Source organism: Ornithodoros turicata, chromosome 6, assembly GCF_037126465.1.
Source record: "Ornithodoros turicata isolate Travis chromosome 6, ASM3712646v1, whole genome shotgun sequence".
Taxonomy (NCBI): Eukaryota; Metazoa; Arthropoda; class Arachnida; order Ixodida; family Argasidae; genus Ornithodoros; species Ornithodoros turicata.
The window spans coordinates 58,535,543-58,552,364 of record NC_088206.1 but is presented as its reverse complement, the minus strand read 5'-3'; the positions used below and the strand labels follow the sequence as shown (position 1 = coordinate 58,552,364).

At 44.6% G+C, this 16,822-nt stretch overlaps 1 protein-coding gene across 1 annotated transcript; it reads left to right on the top strand.

Moving 5' to 3' along the window:
• The first annotated feature begins 2,861 nt into the window (after window positions 1-2,861).
• LOC135398111 (uncharacterized) lies at window positions 2,862-11,068 on the top strand. The gene is made up of 3 exons (XM_064629532.1): window positions 2,862-3,175; window positions 4,403-4,501; window positions 8,505-11,068. The coding sequence occupies exons 1-3, from the start codon at window positions 2,936-2,938 to the stop codon at window positions 8,607-8,609; spliced, it is 444 nt and encodes a 147-aa protein (XP_064485602.1). The 5' UTR covers window positions 2,862-2,935; the 3' UTR covers window positions 8,610-11,068.
• Window positions 11,069-16,822: the final 5,754 nt, after the last annotated feature.

The following is a 16,822-nucleotide window of genomic DNA, read 5'->3' as shown; positions in this document are numbered from 1 at the left end:
GAAGAACGGGACAGCTCACGAACAATCCAATTGCTTGGTTGACGGCGTGTTATTAGTTACCGAGCGTTCTGCCTACCGGTGCGGTTGCACAAGACAAGTTGCAGTGGGACGCAGGACCGGCTAGAAGGTCGGTGGGAGGGGGGGGGGCAGCCGGGAATAAACCCCCGGGGCTCGGGCCTCTTCAGGGGCGCGGGGAGCAGCTTGGAGTCTCGCACTGCCGGATGCGCAAGTGGTGCTTGCGTTGCGTTAGGTGAGCGTAGTCTGAAACATACCTAGGTAAATTACTTCTGAAATGTAATTAAATTACATTACTCGTTACTCGAGTTAGAATTTAATTAAATTACATTACTCATTACTGCAATCAAAATGTAATGAAATTACATTACAATCACTACGAAAAAGTAATGACAGTACAAAGTCATTACTGCGAATTTAATCGTAATGATATTGAGGATGTGGAAATTCATTGTCAGACAACACTACGTTGTAAAAACAAGACATATTTTATTCTGTGCCGATTGAGTGCGTCACCGTTCATAGTGGGCGTTGGAATTCAGAACACACAGGCGATTCTTTTGTAAAGAGTAATGAGTAATGTCATTAAAATTACTGCCAAAATGTAATTAAATTACATTACAGATTACATAATATCAAAAGGTAATGCATTACATCACAAATTACCGGAAAAAGTAATTTATTACTGTAATTTCATTACAGTAATGACATTACTACCTAGGTATGGTCTGAAACACTCACGCTCTGAGACGGCTACTTCTTCTTCTTCCACCACTAGGAACAGTGGCCGCCAGCCACACAGGGCGATTGGCCAGGGTTTGGTGCGGAGTAATCTCTAGAGGCTCATGAGACCACAACGCTACTTAACGCAACCAATGATGCGCTTCTTCTTCTTTTTCTGCCCCATGGAGAATGGCCATTAGCCACAAGGGAGATTGGCAAGGGCTTTAGAATTTACTACAACAACGGCATGACTGTGACAAGCTGGAGGGAGAATGTGATGGTGGAGGTGGTGAATACTTAGTGGATGATTGTGCAGGGGTGATTGTGTGTGGATGGCGAATGATGCAGGGAGGGCTAGAAGGCAGCGCGAGCGGGAAAGGAAATACGAAAGACCCGCTGCCACAGACCTATCCCAACTAGACGTGTGAGAGGGTCCAAACGAAAGGAGGACTGACAGGGACACGGGGACTCCCAGCAGATGGAGAGGGAGACTGATAATAGGGGACAAACATGTGCAAGGGAAGGGTTCCACAACCGCGCCAGAAAGGGAACCCACGCAATGATGACGCGACGTTCGCAGTTAATCAGATTAAAAAAAAAAACGTACAACAGAACACAGTGCGAACAAGTGGATAAGGAAAATGGGGCGGCCATTACAATTTGGAGCAAGTAAAAAAACACACAAAATCATAACAGTTCGAATAAGAGAGGCAGTTTTTCGCATATGTATCAGTTGAAGAGGGAGAATGGAGGAAAAACGAATTTGTCCTACAATTCTAGGGGAATTGGGGTGAAGGTGGTTAATCGGGGTTAAAGTGTGGGTGCAGCGAAAGTGGTGAAGCCGAAGATACGATCTGACTGTTAGAAAAGGAGACATACTGCATGAGTCCTTTTGCGTTCCGTTCTAAAGAGGTTCACTAAACAGCCAATCTACAAGTCGCGTGGAATGGAGGACATTAGACGTGTGCACCAAAGCAGTAATGGAGCTAGACCCATGAAGCAGTCATGATCAGTCGAGGAAGCGCTCGCGTCTTTTAGTCATCTTTTAATGCCAGTGTAGGCTTTGAAAGCAGCACCTGAGTTCCTCAAGATTTTTTTTATTTAATTCCGTGTTAGCGCCGCGAAGCAACTCCGGCTATATGCGGCGTACAGACGTAGACAGATGGAGAGAGGACAGTAGGAAAGAGTGGGGGACAGGGATGGGGGTTAGTATGCGTCTTGGGCCGACTTCAGGGGGAACTGTTCCGACATTCGTCAGGAAAGTCTTCGGAAAACCCGGGGAAAACCTCAGACAGCACACCCGGTGACAGGATTGGAACTCGTGTCACCTCCCAGTCTCGGCGTGGAGAGCGATCATCCTAACCACTATGCCACGGGAGATGGTGTTCCTCAATATGCACTGCACAGTGGTATCCTAAGTCGCGCAAAGTTCAAGTAACAAAGTTGCCAACTTTTAAGAAATCCTAAAGGAGCACTGGGGTGGACCCTATATATTGTTGTTGTTTTGCTCCACAGCAAATTAATTTGAGCGCAGGTGTTCTGCAGAGCGCGCGTGGACGTTCCCCGCAGCATTCGAAAACCCTTCACTCTCGGCAAGAGCATGACAGAGAAGGAGGGAGGGAGGAGGGTACATTATGACGTCACCTATCCCTGTGACCGTTACCGATCCTACACCGTGACAGTGGTGACAGTATGGGCGTAGTCAGGACTGGGCAGTTAGCGGGTTCAAACTCCCCCAAAATTGTACCTTTCGTAGTGAATTTGGGAGCGGGAAAGACCTCCTCCCCCATGTAAACACCTCCTCCCTCCCTAAAATATCTTTCTGGCTACCATGCTGTGTGCCAAAGTATAGTGACGAAACACCGCACAGCGAAAGCATTTTGCATGACGGCTTCCTTATGGACATGGACAGCTTGACAAATGCAGCGGGGTTTCTAGCCATTGATTGGTTGATTGATTGATTGATTGAAAAATAAAAATATTGCGCCTGTGAGAAATTTCACCGGGAACCGCCACCTGTCAATGAACGCGAGAACCAACTGAGCACACAGCCTATAGCTCCCATCCGTTCCCGCGAGATGGCGTCAGTCACGCTCGCCCATCATTCCTGGACGCAGGAGGAGAGAAAATATCCGGGATCAATCTACGCTCAACATCCCCATCTGCTTCCACCACAAAGCGTTTTCATACTCCCGCCATGAATTTTCTTTACTGTTTAGCTGCGGCCGCAGTGATTTTAAAATGCGTCCACCATTCGGCGTGGGGAGCATCTTTAACACCGAAAGCTCCCCTGTTGCTACGTCCTGTCGACCCTGAAGAACAAGACAGCCTGCTCAAGTTTGTGCTCACTGAGATACAGAGGTTGAAGCAGGAGAATAAGGAAATGGATTCGTGCCACGGGCTAGAATTGGCTTCGATGGAGACGCAAGATGAGAGGGTTGGTACATCAGTTAACTGACGTTTTAATATAATGATGTTTTTCAATTGGTGCGACGGTAACGTAGCATCTGTCACCTTGAACTTGGTTGTGGTTATTAGGTAATACACGCAGCTTGTCGCAGATTCAAATTTCTAATATGTGAGATAGGCAGCAATATTAAGTTACATTGCACGTACATTGAAAACGTACATTGCATTACTGTAAAACACGATACAATGAAAATAATATTGATCATATAATAACAATGCTGAAATATTGCTGTGCGATGTCTGTATTAAGCAAATCATGTATTACAACTCATGTAGTACATGGTAGGACTGCCCCAGCCACGTACAATTACGTGTATACAAATTCGTAACCAATAAAAACGAATGTTATCCTCTCTCTCTCTCTCTTTTCGAGCAGCAGATAAGATAATACCGCCCATATTATCCCGTATTAAGAAAAACTAAATGTGACAATGCTTCAGCTCACCTTATCTTTCATCAGTTGCTTTTTTCTCTTTCTTACCGTCTGTCGTAGAAACTGCATAAACGGTGATGTTCAAAGCTAAGTGTGCCTTCTCGGAAGAAAACGTAGAGATGGTATCGATTCCCCTTTCATCTTTTCTTCTCTTGCTGCTCCCTACGCCTCTTTTATATATAAACGCCCTTCCTCTGCACTCATTTATCAACGAGATGGAGAAAAGATGGGTAGCTCCCTGGGAAAGTGAAAGTCACGGAGCTCTTGTATGATTTCTTTTGGACAAACAGAGAGGACAGGTAGTAAAAAAGAACGAAAGAAAGATAATATAGATCATATCAAAAAGTTTGGTCATGACTGCCACGTGCGAAAATATTGAACAGTGATTAACTGTTCTATTTGAATACAATATAAGAAGTAGAGTATCGCCTCTCGCGATGAACCTCCCCACTCTCCTTCTGAAAATAAAGTTGTTGTTCTACTTGAGCGCTCTATTTAACACCTTTGTGCATGCTGTAAATGGTGCCGTTCACATGGTACGATTGGTGCAGCTATATGTCATGCAAAGCTACGTGTTCAAGGAACAGGGATGGCCCTTTGAAGGATACTTTGCCACGCACACATACCTTATGTGGCAAAGCCACCTTTACGAATTTCTTCTACGTACAGTTTGTGTGCGTGCATGCGTTGTTTGATTTCACTACAAGAGCCACTGAGATCTTTTATATTCATACGTTATAACGTGATTCGACTCAACTACAGGTCGAAAATGGTCTGAAACATCGTCTGACTCTCAAGATTCAGCCCACTCTAGTTAACACACCGGCTTGCGCTCACCGGAACACAACTACAAATCAGCAGGTAGGTACTCTTCGAAGTTCACAGTCACACGTTTTGAACGACTCCGTGAAAGTAGAAATGTGGGAGAATTTGTTTTCTTAAAACAACGTTTCCTTGAGTGGTCTTAAAATTAGGGTTCGGAACAGTTATTTTTTTGGGGTGTTGGGATAGGGTTCAGGAGTGACGCTTCTGTTTAGGATCAGGTCCGGAGTAGGAAAGAAACTTAAGCAATCGGTTCGCACCGATTTGGACCGCTTCTTCTGGTCACAAATTTAACTTGTATGGCACCAGTTGAATGCCAAAATCTATTTTGGCCTCGTAGGCAAAAAAGAACAAAAAACGAATCAGTCCTGTCACATAACAGGCAATAGTTCACAATAAGAAGTTAACTCACAAGATTTGAAAATCTACAGCGACAACATATCCACGATAGCGGATTTCACGGCTCAGAGTGTCCCGAATGGTACTCACAAGATGGTATTCACAAGACCTCCATGTATTATGATAATACATGGAGGTCTTGTGAATACACGAACAGTTATTCCCGTAATTCCAAAAGGAACTTTGCGACCTCCCGATATACTACGCCAAGAACATTAACGATAACATGATAACGGGAAGCGATAACATGCAGGTGATAAATGCCGACACAAAAAGAGGAGGGAAAGGGGGAGGGAGGGGCCAGATAATTGAGTGTGTACTTGTAGACTTTATGCGTGCTCAAACTTCACAAGTAATAATATGAGCCTTTCCCTCGTTTCTCAATCATTGTGAGGGACGAGGACATTTACATGGACATACAGTGACTATTCCGTGTTGAATGAATATTTTGATCGATGGACTACTTGTTCCTTGGTTACCTGGATATACCTCCGGAAATGAAACTGATTCTCCTTCACCAGATCTCATTCTTACAACAACGCGGGTTCAGGAAGACAGAGTGCCGCTTAAGAAGCCACTAGTTCAGTTTTCTTCCCTAAACGCGTTCCAGGCGGAATTACAATCCTGTTATAGAGCGGTCTGGTCTCATTGTAGCGGTCTGATGATCTCTAAATATAAACCACAACATGTTTATACGTGTATTTATACGTGTACGTACGTGTATTTAAATGCTTTCGAATGCTACCCTCGGCCGCCGATGTTCGCCAGCAGCAATAAATATCCCCCCTTACTTTAAAAATCAAATAAGTGAGCGCAGCTTCGTAATGCACTTCCTGAATCTCAAGGATTTGTAGCAGTCCATATGAAACGAGTGTCTGTTTTGATAAAACGATACATAACTTGCGGATGATGTTCTTAAAACTGCGCTCTCCACGTCCGGAGCCTTAAACAGTCTTTGTCTTAAAGGATAACGATTTCGCCTGTTGACTAAAATTCAATAGCTTCAATTCAATTCAAGCAATCAAAATTCAATAACTTCTAGCTGCTATACTATGTGGTAGCTACACAAAATATGTCCGCGCGTGTCACACTGTGATCACTTATTGCCGCTGATTCCTGCATTGTTAAAGTCAATAAAATCATAACCCCAGTGGAGGGCACGGGAATGAACGAGGGATACACACACACACAACGCACTGAACTGGCGACCTGGTGTTTATTTTCCATGACAACACGCTATTTGTTTCTTTTTTTTTTTTTTTGCGTGCATTATTTCGATTTTATCCGTTTCGTGAATTTCCTTCAGAATTTATTTCGGCTCAGTTCAGTTATGGGTGACAACAAAAAAAATGTTTACAACGTTTTTTTTTTACTTACTTTGGTTCAGTTCCGGTTACCAGCTCTGCTCCTAGTACTTTCGTAACTTATATGTAGGGAGTGACTTTTTCGGGTTAAACCCGATTCCGCCGGCTTATTCCCCCCGTACTGACCTCCGACAGGTTAAACCCGATCTCTCCCCGAATTACATTCACTACGAAATCCTCAAGTGACGTTTCCACTGAAGACGAACAAAGGTCGCCACGTGTAACACATGTAAGAATGGCACTTACGTTCCCAACAATACACCCGTGTGTGTCAGCACTATCTATGCCTTCAGGGATTAGCGTTCCTAGGTTACCAAAAAAAAAAGAACAAAACAAAAATCGAGTAGAAAATGACTTAATATCTAAAAGGAGAAACAAAAACGCCCGATAACACCCGAAGGCACATTTATCGCCAGATTTCTCCTCTAATTACATATTTAAAAATAGCACCCGGTTGGCCCCGAATCTGAGGATGGCATTTAACCCGAAAAAGCTCTCACTACTTATATCGGGTGTCCCAGAAAACGTGTCATTGAATTATAATAAAAAAACTACACCACCTAGAGTCATACGGTCAACGGCTTTTGTTCTTACTGGGTTTTTGCCACCTCCTCATGTGAATGTCGTGTAACGTAAGTTTAATTATGTAAATGTTTGCGAGCTTAAGTCTGAAATTTGCCAAGTAAAGGTGACTTTTTTACTCCACCAATGTGAAGAGCGTGTCTAATTTACACAAATTAATGGTAATTGACAGGGATATTCAGGAGCTATCCCATCGGAAAAAATAGCCGAACATCGTGCTCTACGGAGCTCCCACAGGATAGCGCACGATGAATTTTTCAGCGCAATCTTTGTCAGTCCGACGAAAGGAGGTTGGAAAGCCAGCCCACACCAGCATAGCAGAAAGAGATAACACAGGCATGACTTATCGCGTCCGACGTTCGCTGGGATAATGCTTTCCCTCTCCCAGTTTTAGGAACTGCTACTTTTTCTACTACACGTATCACTCTGGGTGCGTTCCAAAACAAACCCTCGAGTCGAGTAGGTCACATGACCGAGTTGTACCATGTGACCACAGAGTACGTGCCCGGTCGAGTAGCTTTGGGAACGCATGGGGGACTCCGACCGAGTTAAGATGGAGGCCGGTGTCGTCACCGCTCTCATCTCGCGCGCGTCAGGTTTATTTTACAGAGACAACGATAACGAAGACTGGGAATGTATTGTGAGCTGTTTACAGGAGTCACCATGCCCCGTCGGGCATAGTTGAACTCTTTCTTGTCGGCCCAGTGGGCATTTGACTTTTTCAGCACTTTGTGTGTGCAGTTACTTACTGGACATGACGTAACTGGACTTACAAGCATGACGTCATTACTCGAGCGAACCTTCCCTGACCGGCCTTCAGAGGAGAGTTGAATCGAGTTAACTCTCTGGTTACTCCACCTTGTTTTGGAACGCGGGTAGTGACGTCATCGAGTTACTCGACCCGGTTTTGGAACGGCGGTTCGGGTCGAGAGCTACTCCCGACTTGACTCGAGTAGGTTTTGGAACGCACCCTTTGTGGGCTGGCTCTGGTACCTCCTTTCGTCGAACTGTGAGCGATTGCGCTCAAAAAGTCATCGCGCGTTATGGTCCGGTGCTCCTAAAAGCATGACATTCGGCTATTTTTTTCGATGGGATAGCTCATGAATATCACTGTGAATTATCATGAATTTGAGTGAATTCGGCATGCTCTTCATATTGGTGGAGTAAAAAAGTGACCATCACTTGGCAAATTTTCGAGTTCAGTTCGCAAATATTTACATAATCAAACTTATGATACATGACATTCACATCAGGAGGCGGCAAAATCCTAATAAGAACAAATGCCGTTAACCTGGTGATTCTAGGTGGCGTAGTTTTTTTATTATAATTCAATGACACGTTTTCTGGAACACCCTGTATGCTGTGTGTCCGTTCGTTCGCAGCGGTCTCCTGTAAATCGTGCTTTCACTGCGTTGGTTTAGTGTACGCAGGAGAAGCAAGGAAGCAGCGCGTCTATCCTCGACTTTCTTAGCAAACATACGTAATTTTGAACAAGAGAGAACTGATGTTCTGAGGCTGGAAACAAATACATACAAAGCCTCAAATTTGCCATCTTTCATACGTAATGTTCCTGCGCTGTTGTAATGAAGTATGATGACGGTAAAACGGGTCCCTTAGGGATGCACCTCTAAAAGTCAGAAATGCATTTGAATTCAAAATGCACATTTTCTTTTTTGTCACGTGTCTTTACTTTCCAGCCCGAAGTATGCGAGGCAGAAGTGTGGGAAAGCAACGAAGAGGACCGACACCAGATGGCGCTTCTGCGATCTACCTGCCTCCAAGTGGACGAACTGCGAACCTGAACACAGTCAACTTCCTGACTCACACGCTCCAAACTGCGCACAAAAGCTAGAAGAAAAACGCACCATTTAGCAGTGTAGGCTTAAGACTTATAGTACATCACGTTTCTATCAACCCACCAACAAGAGTATTTGATATGGAAGAGTTAGGTCACAGTCCACGCATCCGTCCGCACAACCTCATTTAAATCCGCGCTAAAGCCGTTTGCGACAAAAGTGTAGCGGGCCGACGACAGCGTTCGGCGCCGTAGCATCGTAGTTCAAACGAATCGCCGCATGACGGGCGGCTGTACTACGTTTACCGTCCAATAGCAGAACTCGTAAACAGAAGTAGGGCCGAACTTTCAAGATGGCGGGCTGTTTCTTAAAGGGACACTAAAATGCAAAAACAACTTGTTCTCAAATGAAAGTCCGTGTTTCAATTAGTATAATGCAGGCGAAATTAGTTCACACAGCGCTGTTGTTTAGAAGACAAAATGCAATGAAAACAGAGCCGTCTTTTAGTTTGCCGGCAACGAATGGAATCTCAGGAAGCAAAGATTTGCGGCACCCAATCAGACAGCAGGAGAAACGCGCGCATGCCTGTCGTGTACGTGTACATGCGCGGCATGACGTGCATTGCTGCATCTTTCAATACCAATTTATTGAATTGTAGACGACAAACGTTCTAAAACAATATTACATTCGCGTCCTTCGGGTAGCGACACCAATTCGCGTCGTAGTCGCACTATGTTCTTCGCCGTAACTGATCCATGGTGCGGCAGGCGCGTACACGCGCAGCGTAGGCCTAACAGCACCGATGCACAAGCTGAAGCGACGTTCACTACTTAGTGCCAAGGCAAGAAATAGTCCGGCATAATTCTGATTGTAGCTTCACAACGGAATCAAAGTTTTAAATTACGACAACAAGTGCGAAATTAACATATAGCGTGTAACGTAATTTGAAGTGAACTTGTGCGAGCATTTTAGTGCCCCGTTAAGTTCCTTGTTACCGGCTTAATCGCGCAGCTAGAGGTCACGACACGTAAATAATAACATATACGTAAATAAATATTTATATACATAAATAAGTGGCTATATAAATAAATCTGCGTATAAAATGCGTCAACTCCTACGTGAGAAACCGCTAATATCACAGCAGTCGAAGCCAATATGTGCTGGCGAATCAAAATTCGCCGGAGAAACCTTTGAAGAGAACGTTAGGCCTAACCACGACCTACTAGATTATAGCGGCCATATCATAGGCACCCCTTCCCAGCGCTGCATTTGGAAGCTAGCGGTGGCGCTACTCGTCGGCCCGGTTATTGCTTCAATTTCTACAATACTCCGTACTTCAGCTTACCTTAATATTTTTGTACAAGCGGTGGATTTCCCACGTAAGATGTTTCAGTCTAAAGTTGATCATCATCATCATTCTACGCGTTTTCATAGGAGCTGTTGCTGTCGTCTGCTACGGTAGTCGTACATCCGCTTCTGCGCATTCAAAATTAAAATTTCCATTGTCCAATCATAATGTAGATCTCGCGGGTCGATGAGTAGCGCCCCTAACGGATCGTGCGGACGGGCTCCTCATAGGGGTTGCCGATTATGACATGGTCGTTATAATCAAGTCGGTCGTGGGCCTAACATAACGGTCATGGTCTGCTTCGTACTTTTTTTTCCCTTCCCGGTAGCACAGCGTTTTCTGAAACACTTCGAAGTGTAATTTAACCAATTTGCCTGTCTGGTGCAGGGTAAGTTAGGACCAAAGTATTTGTCATCCCGTCACAGCCATCGGTAAAGTAAAGAGGCACATGCGCGTTGCCTCCGGAAGACAAAATTACGTTACGAACGACTATACGTAGTCAAATCAAGCTAATTATCTCAGGGTATGCAAGACAGCACGCACTTCTCTTTTGCACACTGCCGCATGTCCAGAAGGGCAGGAGGTTAAGGGTATGTCAGCACACTTTTAGGACACGCATTGCACATTATTTCCCTTATCATCACTTGACGCACACATAGATAGCTTCACCGAACGAGAGAACTATAGAAAGCAGCTAATTAGGCTAGTCGTTCCTTACAGATTTTGCTTCCAGTCGTTAGCATATCAAGTGATAGTCGTGTGTACGGGTAGTGTACGTTCTAAAGTGAAAGAAACGTAATATGTATGTCTATTACATAGCTATGCACGGCACTAGTTAAGAGCAAATACATGGTGTCCCAGCTAAATGCGAACATATTTTTTAATGAACTATATATCACTTTTTCCGAGATGAAATAAATTGCAACATAGCATATGCTGAAGGGCACTCCTTAGGAGGGCATTAGCAAGCTCCTAAGGCAGTCTTAATTAACTTGGACCAGATGTTCTCTTTGGGACAACTTCGTAGCTTTTATAACTAAAAAGTTTATTATTGAAAGTTAGGTAAGACATTGCCTTAGGAGTTTGCTAATGCCCTCCTAAGAAGTGCCCGTCAGCATATGCGATATTGCAATTGATTTCATCTTGGAAAAAGTGTTATATATATATTTTAAAAAAAATCTGTATACACTTAGCTGGGACACCCTGTATACATATATATATATTTATTTATTTATTTATTTATTTATTAATAAATAATAAGAAATAAATAAGTTCGCATTTACCTGGGACATCCTATATATCACTGCGCGTAAACAAGGGATTGAACAAGCAATCCGCGGTGAGATTTCTGTATACACCATCCAAACTTTGCTCAAAACTAGTGAAGCAACGACTTCAGGCACTACTGTCGTTTCTGAGGCGAGCCAAGCCATGGACAATAATATATCAATAATACAGTCAACCCTCGATTTATGAACCTTCGATTTATGAATTCCCTCGTTTTATGAACGCGAGCCAAGCCATGGACAATAATATATCAATAATACAGTCAACCCTCGATTTATGAACCTTCGATTTATGAATTCCCTCGTTTTATGAACACGAGCACGGGGAACCAAACTTTTTCCATTCATTTTCCCCTCGTTTTATGAACCTCGATATTCGAGTAATGAACGGAATTTCTGGGAACCAACTAGGAGTTGCCCAGCGTTTTTGCCCTCAATTTATGAACGGATCGTTCCGAGGTCAACAGAAACCTTCAAAGGGATAATTCCGTGGTCTTATGAATGACGCCTGAACGGACAAAACGTTTTCCAGGTATTGCACCCTCAGTTCTTAACCCCTCGAAATCCGAACAACAAACGGGTTTTCCGGGGTCGCACAAGGTGCGACCAAGTGTTTCTGACCTCAGTTGATGAATAAGGTGGTCGCTGTCACCCGGAGATTAATAAACGGAGGTTAAAAATCCCGGAGGAAATCCGAGACCAGTCCAGTGCGAATGTGGTGACATCTCTTATTTCCAAGATTGACACAGCGGAAGGCATGGTCCAAAGCAAAATTAAACAATTTAGTATTGCATAATAAACAGAGTGTGAATGCGCTAACGTCTGTTCTTTGTGAGATTGATACAGCAGAAGGCATGGTCAAAAGCAAAATTACACAATATATGGCATTTTAAACACAATCCCAACTCGGAAATACTACGATGAAAGATGAAAGTCACTGAAAAGGTTAGGTTAAGTTTCTCTCTTGTTCGGAAATACTGCTGCATTTGCTCGATAGTACTCAGTTAACTGAATTTTCGATTTATGAATCCCTCGATTTATGAACGATTTTTCGGGAACATAAATCGAGGGTTGACTGTATATGTCATCTTTTTCTTTTATAATTATGTCATCCATCTTTATCTTTTCCCTCTTTCTTGTCCTGTCTTCATTCTGTGTCCGCGTTCCTGTGCTACTAGGAATCCGCATAACTGCAATCAGTTCCACTCCTGCTCAAAATACCTTGTGAGAAGCTTCGCACAAGGGGTTACAACTACCCGTTTCCTGAAAGTTACCTGCGTGGTCGCCCTTACTGTACTGTGCATGATATCTGCGTTACATTATACGATGTTATATATCGGAGTATTTTTCTTGTTGTCACATTCCAATATGATACGAATCAATGAGCGTTGCAAAGTAATCCGCAAATAAACACAGCTCACCACACAACATTGTGTCTGTTTTATTTCTCACAGAAGAACAACACAGATAAAAGCTCCGACGTATCAGCATCAACGTGTCGATTCATGCAGGAAATTTATTTACATGTGATTCACCGTGTGGACTTGTAATCATTACGGTGTTCCGTGAGGTAACTCTGTGTGCAATAAGGGAATAGGTCGAAAAATCCCAAACCGAGAAAACTTGAATTGAATATTTGGTAAAGTATTTGCAGCTGGGTTTCCTCGAATAACGCAAATACAAAATGCGTAACATATTTGTATGCGCCTATTCTATACGTGCATGTCCCGTTGGCGTCGCTTTTGGGTAGGTGACTTAGCAGAAATTCACCATAGATGCCATTACACAAAGTGCCGTAGCTGTTGTTTGCCCAAGCGCAAGCTGGCACTACGCGATGTTTCGCACGTGCCCTTTGACCTTACAGCGTAGGCTTCAGAGCGTTCACGCGCGGGCCAGCTTTCTCCACAAACTATGACCAACTTTGGAGTTGGTCCGAGCCGGCCGACACCAAGATCCAAGACCAGCACGAGTTGTTCCGAATCGGTAGCCGACCGAAACAACTACAACTACATCAATGACGGTGGGATGAGGTGACCGACCGAAAACTGGTGGTGTTCTATAGCCGATCAACGAGAGGAACATTCGGCTACGTGACTGATGGTGCGGTGTGATTCTGTTTTTGTCGTGCTTTCCTGCATGGGCTCAAATCCTGCAGGCATATATAGCTGAGAAACATTTTTCTTTTCTTTTTTTTTTTCATATCGGCTTACTGCAGCAATAGACGCGGAAAAGGAGTTAGAACTTAAATGGGACAAACCACCTGCGGGCTCTCAACTTAGTGAAGCCGATATGAACTTGTACCAACTACCCGACTTTGTCCCTCTTGTCCTTTTCTTTCTTTTTTCTAATGCCTCGCGAAATATCAATAGACATTTTTTGAAGATAATGATATTTTGCCGAAATAAACTGACTTAGGTTTGAATAATGGCAGTAGTTGAAGAAAAGGCACCGGCAGTTGGATTCGAACCTACACCCCCTCAGATTGGAGTATAAGGCTGTTTTTGGGCGGAGTAACGGAGTTGGTGCGGTTGCATCGCCTCGGAGTTAGTCGTAAGACGTTGGTACGACGGTGCATAAAGACATCTTTGGCAATAGAGAGCGCCTGCAGTGATGTGAAAGTATGTATTCACCAAGCATACAGACGCCTTCTCTGACCTATAGACGCAAAAAAAAAATCTATCTAGTCCGTCAGCTACCAAATTGTTACTGCGCCGAAGATAAGATGTCTGGACCATGGGCTGGACACAGAGAGGGCACGCTCCCAGATCATCTAATCCACATGACGCTACGTGAGTCCTCCATGCCACTCCCCTACTGATGGCGCATGGTGGCGCTGCGGTATTTCTCCTGGTGCGCTATATTACGCTACGACAGTACGTCTATGCGCATGAGAGAAAGAAAAGGTTGTGGGTGGGGAGGAATAGCTCGCCGTTGCTGGTCACACACGAGTGGGCATCGTCACGACAATAGCCAAAACGAAAAAAGCAAAAAAATATTGGAGAAAGCAGGTGACCAAGCGTCTGCCCACTCAGAAAGCAGTGCCAGCAGCAGTGTCAATAAGGGAGAATTCGAAGACAAGCCACAACGCCACAACGCAACGAAAAAGGTGAAGCAACATGGACCTCACGTGCAGTCTTTGTGGTACGTTATTGGAGAGCGATCCAATGAGACCACGTGCACGAGGGGAAAGGGAAAAGATGAGAGTCTACGCGAAAAGCTGACCTACTTGCATAGCGAATTGCGTCACCTTATCTCCAATGTCCCATTTAATTGACGGGCTAGATACGACGATATAGCTTTTCGCCACACTTTCGCAGACTTTCTATCTCAGGTTGGTTGGCCGCTTAATCCCCTCTAATCCTTCTCACGAATCATGTCCCATATATACGTATATGTGAGTTGCCTTGTGTAACTTAAGCTTTTGCATGCTGGTTTGAGTCGTGTGTGCGTCTTCTTCCTGCAGTTGTGCCTATACCCAGGCCCTTCGCGTTATGCAGAGAGAACACTTCCTCTCATCTCTTTGCCAAATTCTGGTTGACGCAAAAGGTCACTTCCTATAACGCACCCGTGACGCGCGCGAATATCTGTAGTCGAAAGATCTCCCACGCACACTCTCCGCGTGCGTTAGAAAACTGGCTTTTCCGAGGTTACACGCACGCCGAGCGCGCGCCTCGAAGTCGTCGGGAAAACGTTCCATGCGTGCGTAGAAATGCGGGGTAGTTGGTAACTGTACATAATGATACACGGAACGCAGCCAGGGACACGGACGAGGAAGTGCACAAACGAACTGCTGACTCTCAACTAACAGAAGTTTACTTGCAACACACATTTAAATACAAAAAACAACACACAAGGAATGTGACAACACGTTATCACAACAGCAAAACAGAAAAAACTAGCTGCTCAACACATGATGGTTGCGATCCCAGCACGTTCCAAGATAGTCCATTTCGGCTGGAAAGAGTGACACTGACTGTGTGCTAACACAGTGATCTTCATCTGACGTTGTGATTAAGAAGGTCTCCAGGGTTTACATAGGCCAGACTGGGCGCTGCATTAACACTAGACTGAACGAACATAGGGCGTTGGTCCGGAGGACACCTGGCTCTTCACTGCAAGACCTGTGGGTGCTCCCCGATATTCAATAATACCACAATAGAGGGTGGGTTCAAAACGCGCGTTGCTCGGGAAATTCTGGAGACCTTCTTAATCACAACGTCAGATGAAGATCACTGTGTTAGCACACCGTCAGTGTCACTCTTATCAGCCGAAATGGACTATCTTGGAACGTGCTGGGATCGCAACCATCATGTGTTGAGCAGCTAGTTTTTTCTGTTTTGCTGTTGTGATAACATGTTGTCACATTTCTTGTGTATTGTTTTTTGTATTTAAATGTGTGTTGCAAGTAAACTTCTGTTAGTTGAGAGTCAGCAGTTCGTTTGTGCACTTCCTCGTCCGTGTCCCTGGCTGCGTTCCGTGTATCATTATGTTCCATCCTTAACGACCCTTGGAAGGCTGTCCCCTTCCAGGGGTGAGGAAGGTTCCGTCAGCATGAAATTCGCGCTCAGGAATGATACATATAACAATTCCAAGCTCACCGTTTGCGATAAATTCCACTACGTGCGACTACATCTTACGGCCTTGCAGCGCGACTACAGCTTCGTGTTACGACGATGCCCTATGTATTTTAAAAGAACGCTCTGGAGACAACAAAAGGATTCAACATATTCATCTGCAGAAATTGCGCAACTTACCCCTTGTAAATTCAGCTGCCGACGTTCGGGGCCTGGCCTCTACGATCACGTTCAAGTCCACAGCAGAAGTTTGCAAGCCGTGGTGTGCAAACTGCGTCGTATGCAGCCATGCTCGCAGAGATTATCACTCAACCCTACTTCGTGGGCTTGCTGTGGGAATCCGTTTCGGCTGAAGTCTACTGACATTTCTAAAGACGGAGGTAAAAAGCCAAGAGCGGTGCATTTGGTCAGGCGGACCAAAGTCAGATCCTACCGAGAACAGCTACAGATATGATCTCTGCAAAACGATTCCATCTGCACCAGCTCTGTATTTCGCTTGAGACCCCAAAATGAAAAAGAATGTCTGTACTGAAAAGAGCATCACAAGACCTAGACATGCTTATCTGACATACCCTGAGATCAGAAAGTGAATTTGTCATCCAAGGACTTCCTATGTGTAACATCGAAGGTCACAGGGCAAAGGAACGCATGGTACGCGTCACGTGGTTTGCCTTGGCCAACTCTCGTTGTTTACGTTGTTCAGGATGCCATGGAAAAACACGCTTCCTCGATATGTCGGAAGGCAGCTAGGGCCCAGAACACTGGTGCAAGAATTAATCTCCCGGCACAGTCAGCATTACTCAACGCAGACACGTGTACACTGCCTCTTCAAAAAGGTGCCATTCTTCTGCAGACATTCAGACCATGGGCTGTGACACCTGAAAGATCATGCTACATCAGAGGTGTCATTGACGGCGGAAGGGACCAATGCTTGTAACAGAATCTTTGGTCACCAGCATGTGTTTACCGATCGTCAACGAGATTACCCTCAGCATCGCAGCATCAGGAAAC

Coding starts and splice junctions, on each gene's coding strand:
- LOC135398111 (XM_064629532.1), top strand. CDS start 2,936: ATGAATTTTCTTTACTGTTTAGCTGCGGCCGCAGTGATTTTAAAATGC. Junction 3,176..4,402: donor TGGAGACGCAAGATGAGAGG/GTTGGTACATCA, acceptor ACTCAACTACAG/GTCGAAAATGGTCTGAAACA. Junction 4,502..8,504: donor ACACAACTACAAATCAGCAG/GTAGGTACTCTT, acceptor TTTACTTTCCAG/CCCGAAGTATGCGAGGCAGA.